This window comes from Canis aureus, chromosome 15, assembly GCF_053574225.1.
Source record: "Canis aureus isolate CA01 chromosome 15, VMU_Caureus_v.1.0, whole genome shotgun sequence".
Taxonomy (NCBI): domain Eukaryota; kingdom Metazoa; phylum Chordata; class Mammalia; order Carnivora; family Canidae; genus Canis; species Canis aureus.
In genome coordinates, this window is record NC_135625.1 from 27,292,006 (window position 1) to 27,317,167 (window position 25,162).

Genomic DNA, 25,162 nt, shown 5'->3' on the forward strand with positions numbered 1-25,162 from the left:
GGAACTTTGAGAATGAGGAAGATCTGCTTCAGGAATCTCTGCCTCTCTTTTTCTGTCAACCAGTTCTTGAGGCCCAGTTGTATTATAAATAAATTTGAGACATTCTGTTGTTTTTGTAGTTATGAAAACAATCTCACCTTCATTTGTTTCTTTTCAATATTTTGTTTTCACATTTCAGGGATGTTCTTTTATATTATGGAATTCATAAAATAATAAAAACTGTCAGGTTAATACAGTTTAGGAGGACAGGAACCAATGGTGATTAAATTCATGAGAAACAGGATGACCTGGGAAGCTGCTTCTAATGTTTATTGTCAAATAATTGCCATCTATGTATTTGTAAGAATTTTTTAAGTAGGAAATAACGGTAATCTGCTTAATTGAGAAACAGTCTATTGATTCACATAATTAAGAATTCTAAGAGATGGTTCTGCTTCAGGCATGGTGGGATCCAGGAGTTCTAACTAAGTCATTTAGACTCAGTATCTCTCTCCCTTTCCCTCCCTCTCACTCTGTGTATATATGTACATGTATATATATATAGCATATATATAAATTCATAGTTGATTAGGCTCTTGCTGTGTTGCATAATCTTTGCATCTACCCATGTCCGAGAAAGAATGATACCTTCTTTCCTTTAGAAGAACTCTTGTTGTCTCTGCTTAGATACTGAATTTTTCCTTGACCAATCACTGTGGTGTTTAGAGAGTGAGGCACACTCACTGCCCAACCAAGTAAGGTCAATACCAAGTGATGGGTTGGGCAGGATCACCCCCTTCAGAATCTCAGAGTATGGGTTAAAAGGCCCTGAAAAAGTGGAACAACCTAACTTTGTTATTACATTAATATTTAATAATTCTTGTTAATTGCTTACAGTTTATTGGACAGCAATGTATTAGTTCACTTCCTCCATAATGTGAGAGGTTTAGAACTCTCTTAACTAACCACAGTGTGTTCTTGTATTGTTCTCACAGTTATTCTCAGGCTATGGTGAGCATCAAAGTGGCCTCTAAGGCTTTTATCATATATGAATGGCTGGACTCAACATACAGAGATTCTTATTCAGGGCTTTGAGTTGTGGATTTGGGATGTGTGATTTACAGAAACTCTGGGTTATGGATTTGGGATATGTGATTTCCAAATGCTCTCCTTGGAATTCTGAAACATGAGTAATTGAAAATTTCTTCTTTAATACATGATAGATACTTTTGTGCTACCATCACCCATTCCCAATCACTAGGCCAGAAATCTGATTTTTAAGAAATAATGACATTAATAATGTCATACAATAATAGGCATACAATAATGCCTATAGTCTAAAGAGTGTTCTGTGCCAGTTACTCTGCAGAGAACTGTGTTTGGACCTCCTTCACTTAATCCTTACAAGGAACCTATCGCTCTGCTATTTTTCCCCTGAGGATTTAGAACATGAAATAACCTGTGCAGTATCACACAGCCTGTATATATGTGAAGGAATTTGAATCTTGGTTTATCTTATTTTTAAATTCTATCACAGTATATTGCATCTTTCTCAAACTTCTTCAAAGTACATTCATGGACTAAAACAATTCTCACAAAAGTTCTAAGAGGTGATTGCAAAAGATGTCATAACAAATGAAATTAAAATGAAAACAGGCAAAATAATTTGTCCAAAGTCATAAAGGAAGTTTGGGGTTCTTTTTATCATGTAAAAATTCAGTTTATTCATCTGTTTATGACACAGTCCACAAGAGGCAATGGGTTTCACATCATAGATTTCACTTCCAACTCCTTGGAGTGTTCATTTCTTTGGCTAAAAGGAGAGACTAGACACGAGAAGCAGACAATGCTTAGGCAACTAAAATAAGGATGGGGAGGGGGCTATGCTAACGCCATCGGCACAGGGACAGGCATAAGGGGACTGTTAGTCACAAGCTATTTTCTAGAACTGTTAGGTGCAAAGGGGCACCACTCCTAGATGCTCATACCATGGCAGGCTTCAGTCATCCCCACCACACAGGTACAGCAGCACTTTCTGGTAGTCACCCTTGGTGTCTTGCTGGATGTAGTAGTACATGATTCTAGTCAGGACTTATCACGAGTCCCCTTGCCCTTCATGGAGTCGTACAGTCAGTCGGCAAAATACAGGGGCTTGTTCTGAATGCACTGGACCAGGTTCAGGAAAGCATTTTCCAGGTCTCCTTGGACTTCCTTCTTGATGCTCTCCAGCATGTCATAAGAGCTGTAGCTCTTGTCCCTTTCAAATACCTCCTGGAGGTGACATACATTCCTCTCAGTCATGATGCCAATCCACTTGGGCACATCAGTTCCTTTCCTCTTCACTCCAGCATCATAGAGATCCCAGGCATCTTGGCCAATCAGTTCATAATCAAGGACAGAGCAATCCTCTGCTCTTCTACCCTTTGCAAGGGCAACCATCAGCTTGCGGAAGTCACCAGGTGTGTCAGAAATGATGTCCTTCTCCAGATTGGTCTTATACATTTCCTTGTAGACTCTGTTAATTTCCTAAAGTTCCTGGTTGGTCCTTGAGCAGATGATCTCAATGAGGGACTCCTTATCAGTTCCCAGCCCCCTCATGGAGCCTTTCAGTTCAGAAGTGTCATACTGAGCACGTGTTTTCAATAGGCCCCAAATCACGGTCTCCAGGTGGCCAGACAAGGCTGACTGCAATGTTGATGCAAGTTCCTTTTTGGTCCTTCTCTGGTAGGCGAAGGCAATGTCCTGTCTCTGTTCATTGCTGTGGTTGGTCAAAATGTTGACAATGGTGACCTCATCCACACCTTTGGTCTTGATGGCTGCTTCAATGTTCCGAGCATCACGCTCAGCATCAAAATTGGTGTATGCTTTGACCAACCTGTATGCACTTGGGGGCATGGAGTGATCACCCTCCAAGCTGAGCTTGCAGAGAATTTCGTGAACAGGAGACATTTTGAAGGAAGCTGGGCTGGATGCCAAAAGCTGCGAGCATCCCCAGTTGTAGAGCCCATAAAGAAAGTTTGTAGCATGACTGAGACTAGGCCCTGGTCTCCTGACTTATCTAGAGAAGCATCCTGCTTCATCATATGGATCTTGCCCCTTCTCTGGTGAATAAGCACTGGAACACTCTCTTTTAAAATAAAGCATTCAGTACCTCGACCTGAGAATCCACACTTTACAGGGTTTTTTTTCCTGCTTTTATTTCTGTTATCATCCGAACAATTTGCTATTTTTTTTCTTCCTAAAAGTACCTTCTCTGATTACATTAAAACAGCCAACATTTAAGCTAAGCAAGTGGAAGCAGTGTTTCCTGGAGAAGAGAGAAACAGCTTGTTTGTTGAATTTTTGAGGCATCAAGTGATCTGTCCTGAAATACCTGTGGACACAGCTGTTGGACAGAAATCATGGCCTCTTCTGTCAAATGCAGAGGAAATGAAGACTTTATAAACTAAAATCCCTAACGGTTCTGGCAACTCAGTCCTGATAACACCCTAGAGCTCTGAACAGTCTCAAGCATAAACAAAATATTGCGCACAATGACAAGGAGAATGTATATTGTCTTTTAATGTACCTCCCAAACCAATTCAAGGGACAAACACTCAATTATTTTAGAAAATAATTTTCTCTTCATGAAAAGTCAAAGAATCTGTACTGAGTTGTCAGCCCTGCCAATAACTGGACAGATTAAGCTTTCTTGGGCCAAATTTAAGACATTTTTTTTCCACAAAGTCCACAACTTAAAATCCCTATAGTCTATGATTTCAGTTTCCTAGAATAACTTTCAGAATGAAACATAATAATTCTAGCACTACCTTTTAGATAGTTCTTTCGAGCTTAAAATACATTTTTTCACATATTGGCATTTGAAACTGCAGTCATAGGAGGTAAGTGTTTATTTTATAAATAGGCAAGTGAAGGCTCTAATGGGCTAATCACTATCAATGTCTCAACAGATTATAAAGAGCAACATAAGAACCTTTACAAGGTCTGGCAGAAGCCTGCATTTTCAGAAATCAGCAAGAATGATAATGTCATTTATGCTAGTTTGTGATGTGAGTTTTCTAAATTAGCTCTGTTCAGTATCTCAATGGATTGCTTATTTTTATGCTATATGGTTTTAAGTGAAGAGCAAAATTGTAAATAGCCTAAAAATAGGTAAGTAAAATTCTCCTTTATAAATGTTTTACAGTTCTCTTAAGTAACTCCAAAAACTAAAGACTCATTTAGAAATGAAACATTAAATAATAAAATTATTCTGAAATGATAATAAATATCCTAAAATATGAGTATAGTTCCTTGAAGAAAACAATATGGTCTTTGAAAAGCAGACACGTTTGTTTAATTGGCAATTTGGAAATCCAGTAGTAGGAGCAATATTATCACTCAGGATACTCTGAGGACAACTTATACTCCCAACCATGCTGGCTTTTCCTGTCTTACCAACCTTTCCATTTTGCTTATTTTTCCCCCACATAAACTTATTATTAGCAATCACACCTTTGTGGAGATCTACACAACTTGGGAGGTATTCTTAAACGCGAAGTTCTTTCATTTTAAGAATTTACCATTCATCTAGCACGACGAAGTTTTATCTGATGATTCAGCAAAAAACAAAATACAGGAACTAATAGCGTTCTGCTACTTTTTAATTCAGACGTTGAAGCAATTTACTCATACTCATAATTAGGTTAGATTTACTCAGTGCCATCTGAGTTTAGTACCATGTATTTTGAAGCAACAGATTCTCAATCTTTATTTTATTCAGCAATTGAACTATGGGTGTTCAGTATAATCAGGGTTGAGTTTGCTAATTTCCAATGTAGCCAAGATATCTACCACTCAGCTATCCTGCGGTCCTCAGATCTTGGGGTTTAGTTTGTCCTTTAATAATGAAATAAAATTGAGCACCAATCTCATGTTCTAAAGCAATTTGAGTGTTTCCTATCTAAAGTAGTTTGATGAAAATACAGAAAATTTATATCCCTCCATGTATCTTCTCTGCCAATTCTGTGATACTGGGTTTAAGAATGTTATAAAAATTCATACCCATGTGAAACCTCAGAATGTGACCTTAGTTGGAAATAAGATCTTTGCAGGTGTAATTAAGCTAAGATGAGGTCATATTGGATTCAGGTGGACCTTAAATCAAATGACTGGAATCTTTGTAAGAAGAGGACACAGACATAGGAAGAAGACTGAGGCAGAGACTGGAGTGATGCAGTTATAAGCCAAGGATCCTTAGGAATTGCCAGAAGCCACAAGAAGCTAGGAAAATGCAAGGAAGGATTTCTCCCTAGAGCCTTCAAAATGAACATGGCCTTCTAGCCTGCAGAACTGTGAGGGAGGTTGGTTTTTTGTTTTGTTTTGTTGTTTTTTTAAGATATTATTTACTTATTTGAAAGAGAGAGTGAGTACGCACAAGTAGGGGGGAGCAGCAGAGGAAAAGGAAGAAGCAGACTCCCTGCTAAGCAGGGAACCTGATGTGGGGCTCTATCCCAGGATCGCAGGATCATGACCTGAGCTGAAGCCACCCAGGTGCCTCTAAATTTGTTGTTTTAAGCCATACAATTGTATTTGTTATAGTTGCCTTAGATGCCTAATAACCTAGATGTCTTTGGTTGCTGCTTTCTTTTCATACCACTCATTCTACATTGAGCACCACATCCCTCCCTTCATTTGAGGAAATACCCTAGCTCCACCTGGGGATCTAAGAGGATTTTACTGAAGGTTTAATTTTGATAGGAAAATGTATGCAGAATAGTCTACAATGTAAAATTGAACCTCAGACTTCATTGTATTGAAATTCCCAACCAGTTCAGATGTCACATTTTTTTCACTGAATATTCTCAATCTCTCCCCTGCCGTCAGACTACCCTGTGTACCCACTTTCCACCAAGACCCTCTCTATCTACTTTGTCCTCTGCTCTGTCACAGGATTTCCAAAACTTTTGTCTCCTTTGACTTCAGAGTAAGATTCAAAATCTGTTATAATAATTTTCCAGAGAAATTTAACTCTCTCCAAACATCTGATACCTAGGTTGTACCTTTCATAGCTATACCTCATTAAGCTAATTATCTTAAAGAAAACATCAGTTCCCTTTCTAAAGGAATTTGGCCACATCTTAAGGACTTCCCGGTCAAACTGCAATCATCTTTTTTTGAATTTATTATAGTTGGAACTCAAATATAATAAATAGCATTGTAATGAATTTAACCCTAAAGCCTAATTCCAAGAAATGATAGGAAAAAAGAAAATAGGACATTGAAGTAAACGATATAATAGTTGAAATAACTAAACTCCTCAAGAGTCATTTTTCATCTCAGTTCTTGAGTTCTACTAAAGTGCAGTGACAGACATACAAAGAAGCCCTGGAGTTCATGTCCTTCCTGATTTCTCTTCTCAAATTAGAATTTTTTCTAATAAAGACTAGTTGACTTAGAATATCTTTTTTTCCAAACTTTCTAAGGAAAGACTTGCATCAAAGCACTTCTGTAATTTATTTAGGGCTCACGTGCAGCTCCATCAGCATGGCTGTAAATGTGTTGTCTTCTTTAAGTAAAGTATATTTCAAATAAAAAGGGAAAAAGGACAAACATTTATGATAAATAGCTGATAAATAGTCATGTACACACTCGCTGGATTTTAGAGATGCTGACATTTTACCATACTGACTATGAGTATTTGTTTTTTAAGAAACAGAATGTTAATACAGTCAAAGCCCTATTTATGCCTGCCTCCCTTGTTCTTCCAGGTTAGACCTTTATCTTGGAGTTTATATGCTTCTTTCCATTCCTATTTGTGTACATTTACTACATATGTATGTATGCAGAAACAGCAGACAATAGTTTGTGTGTTATTTTACATGAACAGCATTATATAATATCTCATTCTGAGCTTGTTCTTTCCTCTCAATTTTATGAGTTTCAGCTTTGAGTCATAGACTGTTTACAACAGTAATTACATTAGTGATTTTCCAGCTACCACCTCTATTACTAATCTTAGTTTTTAAAATAATGTAATTAGAGAAAATAAGAAAAAGATTATAGATTCAATTTCTTGCCCCATATACAAAATTACTGTCAATATGCATGGGTACTTCCTTCCAGTCTTCCTGTATACCAAATATTTTTTGCATAATTGAAATAAGTTTTAATCTTATTTAGATACTTAATATTATCATCTTTGTTTTTCCATTTCTACATGATCTTTTGACATGTATGCTTCATGCCTTTAAAACAATTCATTTAATGTATATGATATAATTACCCTTCTATCCTGAGATATTAAATATATTTGTTTTATGTCCTCCTTTAAAAAATAAGCCTACGATAAACAAAGCAAAAATGACCTCCAAACTTGTGAACTTTTATTATGTTGGAATTATTATTTCCGATTAAGTTAGAAAACCTTTTGTAAATTATCTCCTCTATTACATATTTTTCTCTTGGCCTCTTATGGTCATAGAAATATGAACACGTTATTAATATAAATATTTTATGTATTTTTATTTTATACACAGACTTTTCAAAATACATAGGAATTATCAGTACTATACTCTTCTCTTCAGAACTGGGAAATAAGGCACTTAAGATTGCTTGTAGAAAGTGAAAGTACAATGAATCAGAGCAGAGATATGTCAAATCACCTAACCCGATTGAACATATTAACATACATAAGGAAAAATGTGTTAACCAAACAGTGTTGGCCAGTCCCAGAGGCAAAATCTCACTCCTGTGTCTCATTGTAAATTAATAAATTAATTAAGCCAATAATTCACTGATTGTGATTTGACTTCCTATGCAGATTGCCCACAGGGAGAAAATGGCCTTGTCAAGCAGATACAAATATTTCAGTTTTTGAGGCAATTCCATTTCTCAGTGTAAATTGAATTGACATTTAGTCCCAAGATCATATTTAACATTAGTCTGCCAATAAGAAATACATCCTTTGAACCCACAAAATCATTTTAGAATGCATAAGGCTTCTGATCATCCCTCCCACCTTGAGGGGCTCTCAGTAGTCACATCATTTTCTTTTTTTTTTCCACCATAATGGGATTCATGTTTATCTCCGCTTAACCAATCTTTCCGTTATGATTTCCCTGACTGCTTCTATACATAGAAACAGTATTCCCTGTAGAGACTTGTGAAATACTGAATTCTGTGTCTCTTGCTGTTAGATATTTTAAGCATTTACTAGCTTAATCCACTCAGGCAATACAGTGTAAGTATTAGGAAGAGCTCACATTCATTCATTCATTCATTCCATAACTCTCCATCCAGTGACTCCTAAGTAAAAACCTGTGTTCTGTCAGATGCTAAAATGTTAACTATAAGGATCTTAGTTTGGTGGAGAAAACAAAATAGTGTACAGTGTTTTGGGGGTTAGGAGTGCTATGGAAGTTTGAAGAGGGAAATCTATCCCAATTCAAGGTAGAAAACTGGAAGGAGTGGGGCAGGTGTAGGGGATTAAAGGTGCATTCCAGACAGGGATCAAAGCCCCAGAAATACAGGAGAACAAGGGCTATTTGGGAAATGTGAGCAGTTATAGAACTGAAAAAAGAGCAAGAAGTGCAGGGATGGAGTGGTTCTCAGGCTGGAGAGAGGAAAGCAGAGATGAGTCCTGACATTTGTCCCAGGATCCCTGGCTGGAGTATCTCTACTGAAACCCATTATCATTCTAGTCTACGTATTGTGTTTTCAACTGTGCCAAGGGTTGCCCAGCCTTTTCTGCATAGGGCAAGATAGTAGATATTTTCAGTTTGCATGATGCAAGATCTCGGTCACAACTATTCTCCTCTCCTGTTGCAGCCTAGAAGGAACCCTAGACAATATGTAAACTAATGGGCATGGCTGCATTCTAATAAAACTTTATTTACAAAACAGCATGCTATAATTGATCCATGGACCATAGTTTACTCATGACCGCATCTGAAAAGGTCCCTTCAAAATAGTAAAAAATCATATTTGGAAATAAAGGTCATGTAAACTCACATCTGAAATCATAGGGTAGGTTTTGTCTATCTGCAGAAGCTTATTCTCATTGGTTGAGAACTCCTTTTTGAGAAGGATAAGCATCAAAGAGGGAATCAGTAAAACAAAAAAAATTTCTAATGAATTAGGTAATTAATATCACAGATAATAGATTCCTCCCAATGCTTTCATTGCAAAATGTAAACCTCAAAATGTTTCAAACTTGTAAAAATAGAAACTTATACTTGTACACCATTTGAAAGAATGCACTATTTCAGGGTACCTGTCTGGCTTGGTTGGAAAAGTATGGAGCTCTTGATCTCAGGGTGGTGAGTTCGAGTCCCATATTGGGTTGTAGAAATTACTTAGATAAATAAACTTTTAAAATAAATAAATAAATAATAAAGGATGTGCTATTTCTTCTAACTTTCATAATGACCTCAAAATCCTAAAGGCAGGATACATGTTTTATTCAAATAATTCCTGGAACCCAGGAATATGCCTGGCACAAATTTTTGTGCAATAACTAAGAACATGTAACTTACAGCAAATAATCATTTTCTCTTTTTAACAGTTGAAAAATTTGTTTTAGAGTGGTTACATGGTTTACTAAGGTCACAGAAACAGTGTGAGAGGCAGAACTAAAATCCAGATTATCTGATTCTTGGGTTTTTGTTTCAGTTATACTCTGCAGTCACAGATCTAGAAAAGAACACACATCTAAACACATAGTATAATTAGATTGCATAAATACACCAAGATTATTAAAATATCTTTTATGGGGGTATCTGGGTGGCTCAGTGGTTGAGCATCTGCCTTTGGCTCAGGTTGTTATTCTCAGTCCTGGGATTGAGTTCCACATCGGGCTCCCCATGGGGAGCCTGCTTCTCCCTCTGCCTATGTCTCTGCCTCTCTCTGTGGGTCTCTCATGAATAAATAAATAAAATCTTAATAAAATAAAATATATTTTATGGTCTAGACTTATTGTCTTTGCTCAAAACTCATTTTCAACAAGGAAATGGCTCCCCACTCTTACTCCAGAAATGTGTTAACACTGTCTACAAGCCATGAAGCTGGCCACAATGCAAAACCAAATCTGCCAACACCTTGGTCTTGGACTTCCAGGCTCTAGAACTGTGAGAAATAAATGTCTTCTGTTTAAGTCACTCAGTCTGTGGTATTTTGTTACAGAACCTGAACAGAATAAGACAAATACTAAAGTTTGAGATACTATTGCCCCAGGATGCACAAGGCTTCTTAATGACATTCTGGGAGGGGTAAGAGTTAAAGAATATGCAGTGAGAACACTTTTATATGCTTCTTTGGGCGTTAAGACCATCAAGCTCATATAATCAAATGTTTGAATATGGTGTATGCTTTGTCACAGCGTCATGATAAATATATTATGCTTGGGTATATTTGACTTCTGTAAAAACAAACATTTGGGGGTGGCACTAGTTAATACTACATGACTCTAATATTTTAAAATTCAAACAATCCACTCCTGGATTATAACTTCCCATTTTCTTAGCCAATTTTAGTGAATGATTGGGTCATGTGGGCATTTTACTTGTTAATTGAAAGTTTGAACACTGTAATAACAAATTTTCCCTTTAAGAATGTTTTAAACTCATGTTTACTAAGTGAGAAATGGCTTATGCACTTGGGCATGATTACATTAACTCAGTATTTAGGATTGAATTCTATTTTGGAAGAATCAAGGAAATAATAATAATTATTGTAATTGTAATACCACATATTAGCTTTTTATGTTCCTGAGTGGTTCAATCAGTTAGTTTTGTCATAGGAAATGATTGATATTCTTTACTTGTTACTAGATTATGGTTTCAACAAAATTTATTACAATTAGAAAAAAAATGTTACTGAACAAACTCATTTCCTACTATTCCATTTTCACATTAGAGGGGTATTTTCGTTGATAGTTACATCTTGTGTTTTTATACTACAGTGTTTCTCAAACTTACATTTGAAAAGATATATTTAAATAGGACTACACTTCTTCATTGACTTTTATGATTATTAGAGAATATTGTTATTTTTATTTAGCACTAGCTAAATTTTTTATTTTATTGTTTTTATATTTTTTATTGAAGTTTGATTTGTCAACATATAGTATAACACCCAGTGCTCATCCCAAGTTCCCCCCAGTGCCCATCACCCAGTCATCCTACCCCACTGCCCACCTCCCCTTCCACTTCCCCTTGTATATATATTTTCTATCTCTGCCTTTCATTCTGTTCTTCAGCCAAATTATTTTTATTTTATTTTTATTTTTTTATTTTAATTTTTATTTATTTATGATAGTCACACAGAGAGAAAGAGAGAGGCAGAGACACAGGCAGAGGGAGAAGCAGGCTCCATGCACTGGGAGCCCGACGTGGGATTCGATCCTGGGTCTCCAGGATCGCGCCCTGGGCCAAAGGCAGGCGCTAAACCGCTGCTCCACCCAGGGATCCCATATTTTTAAACACTTACTAGAATAATACATTCTTCAAGGAAATTTTGATTCTCCAAGTGACTTGTTTTTGTAATATTACACACTTTTATTTTTCTGCATCAACCTCATAATGTATATTATTTAAATAGGAGTCATTTCATATTTAAACCTACACATGATCAAAATTTTATAAAAGTTTATCATATATAGCAATTTGATTAAACAATGAAGAACAAAAATATTTTTGTAATTACAAACTTGGTATATTTCCTCACAAAGTTTATTGCTTTAGTGATTTCTCAAAATATCCAAAATAATATAATAATAATATAATATAATAATATTATATAATAATGTTATATAATATTTATATTTCTCAAAATATCCAATATAATATAATATAATAATATATAATATAACATAATATAATAATATGTCATGGTTATCTTGATTCTCTTGGTAGAAGGTAGGATGTTTGGTCATCTATTTTTGTGTTTACAATATTATAAAATATCTTCTACTCAACCTCCTATATCAAAAAGTCACTGGATTATGTGTTCCAGTTTGTGTGTTAGTGTGGCAAGCAAACAACTAATCAATTTGTTATAAATTTTTCGAAATACGACAAAAAGTCTACAGAACATTAACAAACTTGGCGCTGTTGAATTTCAAAGTCGTTAAACACAACCTTGAAAAAAAAAATAAACACAACCTTGAAGTGTCCTCATATCTGTAACTTATATAAATTGTATATATAATCATAAATGTTGAAACAAGTTTTGACTAATGCAATATTTGCAATTAAACTCTTTACCAACAGGTGGTGCTAGAAAGTTTAATATTTATTTCAATAGTCGAACTTACGGGGAAAATGTAATTTTTTAAGCATTATAAGACAATATTTATATATAATTAACTCTTGCTTGTTTTTGTTACAGCTCCATTTAAGACAGTACGACTGGTTGGTGGTAAAGCACCTCATGAGGGCAGAGTGGAGATTTTCCACAATGGCCAGTGGGGCACAGTTTGTGATGACCACTGGGAACTGCGAGGTGGACAGGTCATCTGTAGGAGTTTGGGATACCAAGGTGTTCAAACTGTGCACAAAGGAGCTTACTTTGGACAAGGTAATTAAAAAAAAAAAGAAATATAGTCATTCTCTAATATATTAGAATAAAGTAGTGGCAGGAATATATGAAATAGGAAGAAAAATCCTACATAGGAGTTTTTCGAATGGCTTTTTCTTGAAAGTAGAAATGAAAAGAAAGAGAGATTAAAAATAAATAGCATATGCTGTCAGGTAATCTTTAATGTTAAGTTTTATTTAGACTTGGTTAGTGGGAGAACACAAAAATGATTGGTAAAGTAGAACAGGAAAAATAGGGATAAGTGAACTACAGACAATCCTGGGAAGTTCATTTGATGTATCTGGGTCTTGTGTGCATCTGAGCACTTCCACGTACTCGCTCACATTCTCTCTTCTGTGGAACTGGAGAGGAGGGCACCAGCTTGTGCATTTACCTCCCACTCATCTCCCACAGAAGAGAGAACGATTCTTGGTGCATAGTAGAGAACCTGTATTCTCAAAGGACAGGGAGGAGCCATGAAAGAAAAAGAAGCAATTAGGTAGGCTCTCCATAGCTACTATTATGATTTCTCCAAATCTTTTAAGAAACATGATGAGAAGTAAGGGAAGGAAGAAAATTTGCAGAGGACAGAAGATTTGAATGTATACTCTGACATTTTTTACTGTCTCATTTTTTTCTAAATGGGTACCTTACAATAGGCTTTATATATAATTAAACATGCAAGTGCTTCAATTCTAAATGACAAAGAGTAGAAAAAAGTAAGCATATGAATTAGACTTTTAAAGTCAATATTTTTTACTTATTTATTCTACCGTCCAAATCTGATAAATAAATAATTGGTTTCTCTGAAGTTAATGTTGACAAAAGGAAAAAAAAATTGGTCCTCTTTATTTTATAAGTGTAGTTTTAGATAGATATGGGCAAGAAGAAATTGTGTGCAAAGTTATAGACATAAGATTATCTGGTGGGTAGCCCCAGTGGATCAGCGATTTAGTGCTGCCTTCAGCCCAGGGCGGGATCCTGGAGACCCAGGATCGAGTCCCACGTTGGGCTCCCTGCATAGAGCCTGCTTCTCCCTCTGCCTGAGTCTCTGCCTCTCTGTGTCTCTCATGAATAAATAAATAAAAATCTTAAAAAAAAGATTATCTGGTAATACTGCTATTCTGTCTATAGTGATAAAATAGGTGAGTGTATCAAATCATTATATCAAATAACTAGAACAGTCTAAGGTAGACTTCTTAAATTCATAAAAGATATTAAGGAATGTTATGCTTGACTTTATTGTGTAAAACATATGAATAGTAGTAATGAGAGTTCACAGTTAAATCTTTTATTCCTTTACCTAAATGGATTCACTCTTATCAGATTTAAGAAGTAAATTTAAGCAGAGATTCAGGTTCCAAAGTCTTCAGAAGTCAGAAAGATCACTTAATCTCATATGAAGAGGTAAGATAAGACAAAAGAGAGTGGTGATGGTAAGAATTTCAGCCTCTGGCCCCAGATTTTTATATGTGCCTTATTGGTTTGAACAGAAGAAACAAAGAAAATAGAAAAGATCTGTAATTTGCCACAACCAAATAGATCTTTGGAATTTCCATATATTCCATCTCTACTACATTTTCAGAACTTTCTCCTCAGGTTGAGAAGTAGGGGACTAAAAATCATTTTTGCACCTGTAAAAAATAAAACGTTTTAAATTTCAATAAGCCAGATTTTTTTTTTTTCCAGAGAAGGAAAAAACAAAATTTAAAAATTCCCAACTCTTGGTCACTAGAGAATCAAGTGAATCAGTCAATCATTTAGCAAGACCAAGCTGTCAATCTGTGTTTCCACAGTGTTGTATGGGGAGAGAATTTATATCTACGGGAAGGCCCGTATCTACTTGAAAGGCCATTTATTTCAAATACTTAATCATCTAAAACATTTCAAATACTGTTAGCATCTATGAAGTGGAGAACCATGATGCTAATAGATGGCATACAATTTTCATCGATGGTAACTTACCTAGTAGATGACTAAAATTCTCCAGTTTTAGGAATAACAACATATGGATGATTTCAATCATTGGGATGTGCCTTTGTTGACAAAGTGAAATATAGTTTGCCATTTGTTCAGATAATTTAATCAATGTGGGCTAGCTAAATAGCTCAATCCAAAAGGAGAAAATTATCCTAAAATACCTTTCATCAAGATGACTAATTCTATAGCTTACATTATCCAAAGAGCTGACATTTAATTTTGTATCTTTATGAAAAAAGCCCCATAGTGCAGTTTATTAATTTCTTATATCTTGAAGTAAACCCTTCATCTATTACAAAGGGACCAAATTCAGAACAACAGTAGTAGCATATATATCTTAATGCAGGGGAAATTAATAAGATTTGGCAAAATATGATATGGAAGGAAAGCAAACAAGATGTTCCCCTGCTTCATTTCTTCACCAAATATGAAGCCTTGCCCTGGACTTTGAAGCTGTTTTCTTTTTGTTGTTGTTGTTATTGTTGTTTCAAATTTTTATTTTAATTCTAGTTAGTTAACATTTAATTGTAGTTAACAATGTAATACTGTTTTCAGGAATAGAATTTAGCGATTCATCACTTACATATAATACCCAGTGCTCATCCCAAAAAGTGCCCTCCTTAATCCCCATTTCCCATTTAGCCCATTCTCCCACCCATCTCTCTCCATCAACCCTCATTTTCTTCTTTATATCTTAAGAATCTCTTATGGTTTGCTTCCGTCTCTTTCTTTTCCCTCTTCCCCTATGTTCATGTTTGATTTCTTAAATTCTACATATGAGTGAAATCAGATGGTATTTGTCTTTCTCTTTTTTTATTTTTCTTAGCATAATTAGCATAATTAGCTCCATCCACATCATTGCAAATGGCAAGATTTCATTCTTTTTGAGGGCTGAGTAATACCACATCTTTTTATCCATTCATCAGTTGATGGACATTTGAGCTGTTCCCATAATTTGGCTATTGTTGATCATGCTGCTATAAATGCTGGGGTACACAAAGCTATTTTCCATTGAATTCCAAACATAGGTGGTAACCACAAAGTTGGAGATGATTATCGTAAGCTTTCATTAACATTAAGGCCTCATCTACAAATAAAATAGTTTTTCCCCACAGCCTTTATTCATTCCTGTTTGTATCTTTAGGGATTTCAGATCTCAAGGACTGTTAACAAAAGATGGAAATAAGTATTCTGAACTACTGGGAAGAAAATGTTTTCCATTCAAATAAGTAATGAAACAATAGAGTTCTGTCTCATATGAAATGATTTATTTGTCTGTAAGAAGACAATTCTCTCAAGTTTTCTTTAGATAACTGACTACTTCTCTAAGATAAGGGGACATTTTTAGTGACACTGTATTCGTGGTAGTTGGTGGTTCTGTACATTATACTAGAGTTTTATTATAATGAAACAACCAGGTGTGTCTGAATTTGTTTTTTCCTTTCACATTTTTAAGTGCCTACTGGAGTGAATTGGAAAGACTAAAAATGTTATAACTAAGATATGAAATGAAACCTTAATTCTGCTATTTATGTCTCAGAGATTCCATTTCTCCTCCCAAAAATGAGAACAATAACACCAACTCATAAGATTTACTCTGAATCTTAAACAAGTTGGCATATAGAAAGCACCCAACACAAAGCCTGATTCCTAGCATTGCTCGATAACAGTGACAGAGATCACTGCTAGCAACTGCTCCAACTGTATAATTCCAAGGGTGTTTGCCATCCTCTTGAAAAGTGAAACAGATTAGTATCAGATTGTCTATAACATCAGTGATGTTCCAAGGGTCACAAATTTGAATGTGATTTTCCACTCTAGAAGTGTGACAGAAGGAAGGTCCCATATGGGGAATCCAACAGTGTCCTTGCTCTACGCAAGACAAACTTGCTCTTGTGTCAACTGTCTGTGTAGAGTTCCGCACCAAACAATTGAAGAATGATTATGAGAATTTTAAAATAATAAAGCAAGATGAGCTGGGAAACATAATAGAACTGAGGTTATTTGTTCTGAAGAAAAAGAACCTGAGAAGTAAATTTCATGATCTGCTTCATTGTATGTTGTATTTTCAGAAACAGGCTTCTATTGTAAACTGATTTGGATTAAACATGGCAAACAACCTTTTTATGTGACGCTATTTCAACTCCTCCTTGTTTTTTCACTCCTCCACCTTAATTTATAGTTTCACTCAGGAGGAAAAGAAAAGATAGTTCTGAGCGCAGGATGGAGACCCAGAAAGGAAACTTAGAAATATGAGTGGAGAGGTAGGGGCAAGAGCGAGATGCATCGGGTTTTAATTACTTGTCATTCTTTTGGGAAAGTAAGAAGAATCAGATCAACATTATATTATCCATTATTACTGTTACTGAAACTGAAACAAGAAGAATAAAGGTTAAATGTATACCCTTTGTGTTATTCCCCCTTAAAGAAAAAACACAATTTTCTGGACAGAATTTTCTCCCTCTCTTTTTTTTTCCCCTTCTGGTTTTAAAATAGCAAACCTGACTTTCCAGAGATAATCCTTGTTAGCTTTAAGAACAATTACTTTTGCAGCTGCAAGCAAAATGATTTATAGGAATAAAACTTAGAGCACACTCCTTTAAATAGGTTCTTTCATTTGGATGCACCTTTTGCATGCAGTGGAATGTTCTTTTTCCTGAGTAGACAAAAAAGGTTAAAATTAAGGAAGCAGTGAGAGGTTTCTGGCGGTTATCACTGCATGGGGCAGGGCAAGGGGAGTGAGTCACTTCTCTCCCTATGCAGACTTTCCAATCTTTCCTCCCAGTGGCCTCCCGGTAGCAAACTTGGATGAGCTTTATCATACTATTGTGGTCCTCCAGGAATTTGCCCCCATGCATCTGAGCCTATGTGCTGATGCATGAAGTTGGACCTGGACCTGGAGCAGTAGGTGCATCTTCGAAGTTTATAGGAGTTTATGCTGCAGCTCCAAACTTGAAAGCAGAAACAAAACAAAATTCTGAGCTTAAATATCATCTCTTATTTAGTACCCTTTTCACATTTCATAATCAATTTTCTAAGTAGAATTTTTAAAAATACAAGAATCAGCTGAAGATCAACAATGTAACTGTACCTCTGAACTTCCCCTCTAGTGAACAGGAGTGAAAACAATCCCAAATGTAAACTATATCCATAGGTCAGAACTCAGGTTTTTACAGACTGCTCCCTGTATCCTGGAAGTTTTAAAATGTAGATGTTTAGATGTCACTTATGGTAACAAAGACAATACTCAGTATGGAATAATATTGTTAATCAACTGTGTACTATATGATCTCATTTAGTGCTGACAGTGCCTGTGATATCCCCAATTTGCATAGAAAAAGTAAGTAAACTTGATAGAGCTGTCACAAAACCCCCTATATTTATACAACTATTATGGTGATTGTGGGAGAAGGGTCAAACTTCATGCCTTAACCTATGTCTTTCCATGAGACAGAATGTCCTTCTAGGATCTTTAAGAATCTCATTTCTAAAGAGCCCGCTTCTTTAAAATCTTAGAATTACAGAACTTTAAATGAAATCTCATAGCTCCACTTCCTCATTCTGCCTATATGCTAAAACAGGGAAAATAAATGTCTTCTGCAAAACTGCTCGACTAGACTTTAGAACTACAGTTTAAGTTGACCCATTCTCTATTCTGATTCCCACCTGATTAAAAAAAAAAATCACAAAAATCAAACCGAAACAGTTTTCTTTCTCTAAGAGGAAGCTGTTGACAAAGTACTTCCCAACTAGAAATCTTAAAAGTAACAGATTCAAATCACCCAGCCATGACTAGATTTAATTAAAATTCATTCAGACTTTTAACCAACAGTGTTTTGCTTCTTCATGCTTCTTCTATTCAGCAGCTAATCTCACATCTCATCACTGTAGTTTTCTAGCTAACATATGAAATATGATCACCTTTTTTATTTTTCAGAAAAGTGGTGAGTTACTGAAGATCAGATTTAAAAATCTCAAATCCTTGAAATAAATATGAATATATGTTATTTTTTTTTAAAGAGATTAAGGGGAAATGGTATTGGTCAAGCATATTCTCAGGTTCATAAAATCCCAGGAGCCATGGACAACACATTACTAGCTGTATGCTTTTAGAAACACAAAATCAGTCGATTTGCCCTCCCTCCAGCCCCCAAATTGTAAAGGGAATAAGAGATGTGTACATGCGTAGGTAGATAAATAAATGGATAGATGATAAAGAGATTGGGTTAGAAAATAAAAAACATATCTAAACTGTACACATAAATTTTGCATGTTTTCCCACAAGCCTGAAAGATAGTTCAGAGGCAAATAACAATGAAAGTAGCAACACCAAGAATCCTTGAATAATAGTTATTATGTAAAGAAATAAAAACAAATTTGCTTTTTAATCTTTGAAGTTTACATGAAGGTAAAATTTTATGAATTCTATGCTACCTTTGAATTAATTTTTAATACAGAAAACAATTTGGAATGAGATGGGAAATGCATATTAAATAAATTTTTCCCTCAGGTTCAATAGCCCTGAATGTATTCATGCAAAAATAAAAACAAATCTTGGAAAATCATTTTTATGCCTCTATTTGGGCTTCTGTGCAGTCAGTGAATAGCACCAAGTTTTACATGTTGTCATGTTGTGTTACTTGGCTGTATTCTCTTTTATCTTGAGAAAAGCATACATTTTTCCTTAATCTCAGTGTATTTACCTGTGACATGGAATTAACTGCCATTATTTCATAGGGTTATTAGAAGATGTAAATTTTAAAGATCAGATGTGAAGAAGCCTCTAGGATGTTTGCTGTGAATCTTTTCCACAGAGATAAAGGCCAGATTTAGTGAATTGCACAATGTGTTTATCATATCCATGTGTTCTTGGTGGAAAAAGTCCTGGAATAGGAGCTAGGGGTTCTAAATGCAAGCAGCAGTTCTGCTGCTAACTACACACGTGTCATCGGTTGCCACATCTGCCTAAAACCAAAGTCTTCACCAGGAAGTCAGTTCAAGAACAAATGGATTTTGATTGTGTCCACTCAGGTAGGCACTCAAAACAGATTTGTTGAATGACTGAATCTAAAAACGCAGGGGACTGCAGTGAATTATTGATTAAAGGCCTGGGCTCTAGGCAGACATGGGGTAGGAATGCTGGCTTCATCCTGTATCAGCTACATGACCTTGGGCCGAGTTACTTTTTCTTTCTGATTTTTCCTTTCCTCAACAGTAAAATGGCGCTACAAAAGCACTTAACTTTGTAAGTTATTTGACGATTCAATGAGATAACAGATCAAAAGTACTTCCAATGTTTTCAGCCATATCGTAAATTCTTCAAAGAGTGGGCTTAAATGCTCATATTACTACAGCTTTGGTATTCTAACACTCATGAATCCCTTTACTGCTGTTTCTAAAACTTTGTGTTCACATATCAGCACATTAATTGACTACATAATATCTATCTTCTGCTGTCCCTGTGGAGGTGCCCCTGCTGGTGCAACAGCCACCAGGAGGATTCTCACTCTTAATTCTATTTTCCTGGATTGTAAAACTTCTGCACTGCTGAGATCTAAATCCGATGACTTGATCTACAAAATGAGGAGTGAAAGCATCACAGTATCCTGGTTTAGAGGCCAGAGAGCCATGCCGCTCTTGTGCTCCCATTATGACAGAGCCACGCTTTGACCAAGAGTTTTATTTATGTTTATTTATACAGTTTATACATGTCTGTATACCTTATAAGCACAATTTATAAATGTACTGTTTTGGCTCTCTTCTACATTAACATGGGAGGAGCTTCACTATTTGTGCAATTGTGATTATTTGCCTATGCCTATGTTTCTGAGTCACCTTTGGGGGTTTCCAAAAAGTTTATATAGACTTTATATATTTAAAAAGGAAACACACATGCACAAATATATGCACAGGTACAAACAAACACAAAAGAGACTGAACTATACCTAGTAAAAGCAACTTGGGAACAAAGAAAAAGTACTCCTGGTAAGGTTTCTGATTTTGAGATTATATTCCCCTAATCTCTTCTATTTTATCTGCCTTAAAATTTCAGGACAAAAAGCGCTCAATACTGTTACAAACATTTAAAAAAAGACTTGAAAAAAATAAAAATAAAAACATGTAAAAATAAATAAATAAATAAATAAATAAATAAATAAATAAATACTTGAGCTCTCCAGGTTGCTACTTTTATAAATGATCAGCACAGGAAAGCCTTTCTTTTCTAAGAGAAACATTGGACACAAATGATTTAATTACTGTTATATGAAATGAACAATACAAAGTTCCTAATTACCTTGGTAATGTAAACCTAAATATAATTTTGTTCCATATTGGGGATCTTTCTAGTAAAGGCACAAATTATTAAAGATTAAGTGAATGTGCAATTTATTTTAAAGGTGGAAATACAAATTTCCTATCTAAGAGTAAATCAAAACATGAGTCTTGGGATCCCTGGGTGGCGCAGCGGTTTAGCGCCTGCCTTTGGCCCAGGGCATGATCCTGGAGACCCGGGATTGAATCCCATGTCGGGCTCTCGGTGCATGGAGCCTGCTTCTCCCTCTGCCTGTGTCTCTGCCTCTCTCTCTCTCTCTGTGTGACTATCATAAATAAAAATAAAAATTAAAAACAAAACAAAACAAAACAAAAAAACATGAGTCTTCTAAGAAAATTTCTCCATAGACATTCTATTAGCTGTTCTTCTGGTATGGATTTTTTTTCTTTAATCCAACTTCCACCTTTCTGTCAGATACACATTTCTAAAATGTAGTTCTGATGATGTCATTTTTTTTTGGTGACACAATATAAAATTCTGAATATTGTAAAGTCTGGCTTTGGCTTTCTATTCAGCCTTCTCGATGACTCCTTCTACCCTCATTACTGTACTTAGTGTTTTAGATGCCAGGATACTATTGTCTATTGTCATACATCAAACCTTTTCATGCTGCCCCCACTCTATGGAATAACTTTATTTTTTTTAATTTATATTTTTATATTTTACTTTTTTTTTATACATGGAAAACCCCTATCCATCTTTTAAGGTTAGGTCAAATGTTATCCACGTAGTGGTTGCAAAATTCCCAGTATTTGTAATTTATTCATATATGCACATATTACTGTATAATTATGCACATTATCAGCCATGTACATAAACTTTTATTTGGCTATTTGAAAAATCAGCAGGAGTAATGTTTTATATTCCATTATAGATGTCTCTTTGAAAAAAAAGTCTTCATCTAACACTGTGTTTCATTGCTACACAAGGTCTGTTTCTGAGCTGAGGTTATTTCTAAATATGTTTTACATAGCTCTGTGACCGAAAGAGAACCTTTCAACATCATATCGATTCAAATTGAAGAAATGTATTATTGATTATGCTGACAGTATTAAGATATTTATTTACCAGCCACCAGTCTTGCTAAGGAGTTTCTTGAAGTTTAGCTGCTAAATCATCAGTTTCTTGATGGCATGAAATGTTCTTGAAAACTCATCGAGGAGGTTTGCATGATATATTTTTAACAAAACACAATGCAATCTTCATTTAGAAGTTTTTCAAAGGTTCCATTTCTAAATGTCTTAAGTATAAAAGAAAGGGGAACTTTTATATGTGATACATGCAGAAAATCTTTAGAGAATACCAGAAGAACATTTCCAAGCATTATTTTTAAAATAATCTTTTCTTGGCATGCGTGGATGCCTTTCAAAAAGCACTTGTTTTCGTACTCATTGATAAAATAATATCTTTATCTTGAAAGCGGCAGTTAAGTTTGTGTATTCAGTTGGTTAAATATCTCCCAGATAACCTACTGCTAACAGCAGTTTTCCCTTCTAACGTGTCTCAGGAAGAGCTCAAGAAAAAGAGAGTATTAGCTCTGCCTTTTTGTTGTTGTTGTTTGCCTGGGCCTGCAATTAGTAATCCATGGTCTTCTTTTGGGATAGTTTGTAAGTCATATGCTGATTGTGTTAGTCTTAGTTTAATTAAAAATACAGAATATATTTGGTAAATGCCAAAGCACTGGAAACTAAGAAAAGAACTCCAGTATATCATAACATTTCAGAGAATGCCTCATACAGATGCCCTTAGGCCATCAGTATGATCAGTAAAGCTTATTTCCTTTCCTGTTTCTAAAAATAAAACCAATCTGTTAAAACCAATTCATCTCTTATCTAAGATTTCACTGAGCTATGTATGTACCTTTGTTACAGCTCTTATTATTTTGTATTTTAGTAGTTTACACATTGACAGTTGTCTGGGGCAGAAGAGTAATTTTTGAATACTAACAGAAAGTATATAAATTGTATATAGATAATAACCAACATTTTTTTGTTAAATTAGCATATAAATTGATGGGTTTGTCCCACTGAAATATAAACCCCAAAACCATACTTACTAATGCACTTACATCTGATTTTTGTAGGTACCGGTCCAATTTGGCTGAATGAAGTATTTTGTTTTGGGAGAGAATCATCTATCGAAGAGTGTAAAATCAGACAGTGGGGTGTGAGAGTCTGTTCACATGCGGAAGATGCTGGAGTCACTTGCACTTTATAATGTATCATATCTTCTTTCATCTTACAAAATCACTGTTGCAAAATGATTTTGTTATTTTGCTCCATTAAAATCAGTTCAGTGAATATTTAAGATATTTAGGAATCCTATTTAAAGAAAGGAATATTTTAAAATCCCTGGATGAACATATTGGACAACTTCATGTTTACTACATGTCTATATTTGAACCATTTCAACTTCTTTAGGTATTTAAATGGGATTTCTAATATAATGACATACATCGAATAGAATAAACTGAAGTTTAAGGCTTCTAGATTACAAATGCCAGTTAATTGAAACACCTTCCAATCACTGACTTCAATTGATCTCTTCACAGAATGACAATTTTTGTCATTTTTGTCTTCTCTGTAATCTATTTAGTTGATTTTAATTTAATTACTTTCTTAATATGAGAAGATTGGGAAGAGCTTTTTTGTGCCAAGTTTGCAAAATCTCTAACCATACACATTTTATGTGGAAACATTTTATCCAGCCATCAAGATCTCTGAATGTGGAATAACTTGGCTGTTAGGTAGCAATGTTCATGATATATTTTGGGCATGATGAAAAACTTAGCAGGAGATTTCACATGGTCAGTAATAACAATGACTGAGAAAAACATGTTTTTATACATGGTCATGTATTAACAGTTTTTGTTTTTACTGAACCACAAGTTAGTTAAAAACAGGGCATATGAGAAAAGGCACAGACCTCCCACCCCCCATCACTCTATGTGTCTTGATAATTGGTAGATCAAAAATGTCATTCTCAACATGGAGCTTAGTTTGATGTGCATTTTAAATTAGGTTGAATAGTTATCATTCTAGGACACTGTGTTTAAAATGTAAATACACTTTAAAATGTAAATTACTCCACTTTAAATAACAGCAGGCAAATGACTTGAGCACAGAAGCTGGTTTCACCTACCTGTCTTCTGAGTCTTTCATGAAATCCATCCACAATTACAACCAGAAAGAGACAGAGAGAGAGATCGATCTGCAGCCCTAAAGGGTCAATGACCCTAAGCTTACCAATAGTCAGCCCATCACCAGGGTAGGTATGTGTATCTTAGAATGTAGAAGGCCACCTGGAACCCAGCGCCTGTACTCTGCTGTCTAGGTACATAAGCAGAAAGACCAGTGATTGCTATTGAAGCCCAACCAAATCTAATCTTGCCCTGAGAAGAATATACATTTCAAGTTTCCTAAGCCCAATCTAGAAGGACATGTGATTAGAAAATAGTACTAGAAAAAAAAAAAGAAAGAAAGAACTAGAATGGAATGGCTCTACTCTTCCTTCTGTAATGGTGATAAGCAAAACCAAGGGCTTATGCATTTTCTTCAGCTCCTGAAGTCTAACTTCACAAATACTAACCAGATAGAAGATTGCCTGCCTCTCACTTACCAAGGCAAAAATGTTCTTTTGAAACTGGAACTATTGGAAATGGCCTGCTGAAAATGCCCTTTATCATGTTACATTCTTCTACTTGTTAACCATGAGTGATTTTTCTCCAGTGTAATTTTGTGCCTAAGAGAATGTGCCCACAATCTAAGCAGACTGTCTCTAAATCCTGGCTCTACACTCAGCTGGTTATTAATTCCTTGTGCTCAATGACACTAAGCATTTCCTTCAGATGGTAAACAAGATAGTGTAAAAAAGAATCCTTTGCATATCAGCCTATATGAGATGTCTGAGGTCAGCGTCTTTGGATTGTGCATGCTGTATTGATGTAGACAATATGGATACTGGGTTTCCACCTATGTATAGACATTTGTGTCTTTAAAACCAATAAAGCCCTTTTTGTAATTGAGATGCTCTACTAAACTCAGTCTGGTCTAGAAAAGAGCTTAACTGTGCCACTATATTTGGGAGCTTTACTTTGGAATGGTGAATTGCATTAACTCCTTCAAGGAGCAGAAATTTGTAATTTGGGACAGGAAGCGAGGGAAGGAAGAAAAAAAGAAAGATCGCCTGGCCAGAATCATTGCATTCTACTTGTCTAGTCATCTAGTATCGAAATAAATCCAGTGTATACACACACACACACACACACACACACACACACACACACAAATTAAAGGAAGAAAAAAAGAAAGCAAA

General features: G+C 35.3%; 1 protein-coding gene and 1 pseudogene across 2 annotated transcripts in view; one reads left to right on the forward strand and one right to left on the reverse strand.

The window, feature by feature from the left end:
• Nucleotides 1–24,872, forward strand: part of MSR1 (macrophage scavenger receptor 1) — a 79,007-nt gene extending 54,135 nt beyond the window's left edge. Inside the window, exons 9-10 of the mRNA XM_077848946.1 lie at nucleotides 12,346–12,534; nucleotides 22,932–24,872. Coding sequence (XP_077705072.1) covers nucleotides 12,346–12,534; nucleotides 22,932–23,065 — 323 coding nt within the window. The 3' untranslated portion in view covers nucleotides 23,066–24,872. The remainder of the gene's footprint in view (nucleotides 1–12,345; nucleotides 12,535–22,931) is intronic.
• On the reverse strand, nucleotides 1,702–23,177 carry LOC144284419 (annexin A2 pseudogene; annotated as a pseudogene). Its single transcript, XR_013352766.1, has 2 exons — nucleotides 22,917–23,177; nucleotides 1,702–3,364 (listed from the first exon to the last, which is right to left on the reverse strand). The product of XR_013352766.1 is annotated as an annexin A2 pseudogene (transcript).
• Nucleotides 24,873–25,162: the final 290 nt, after the last annotated feature.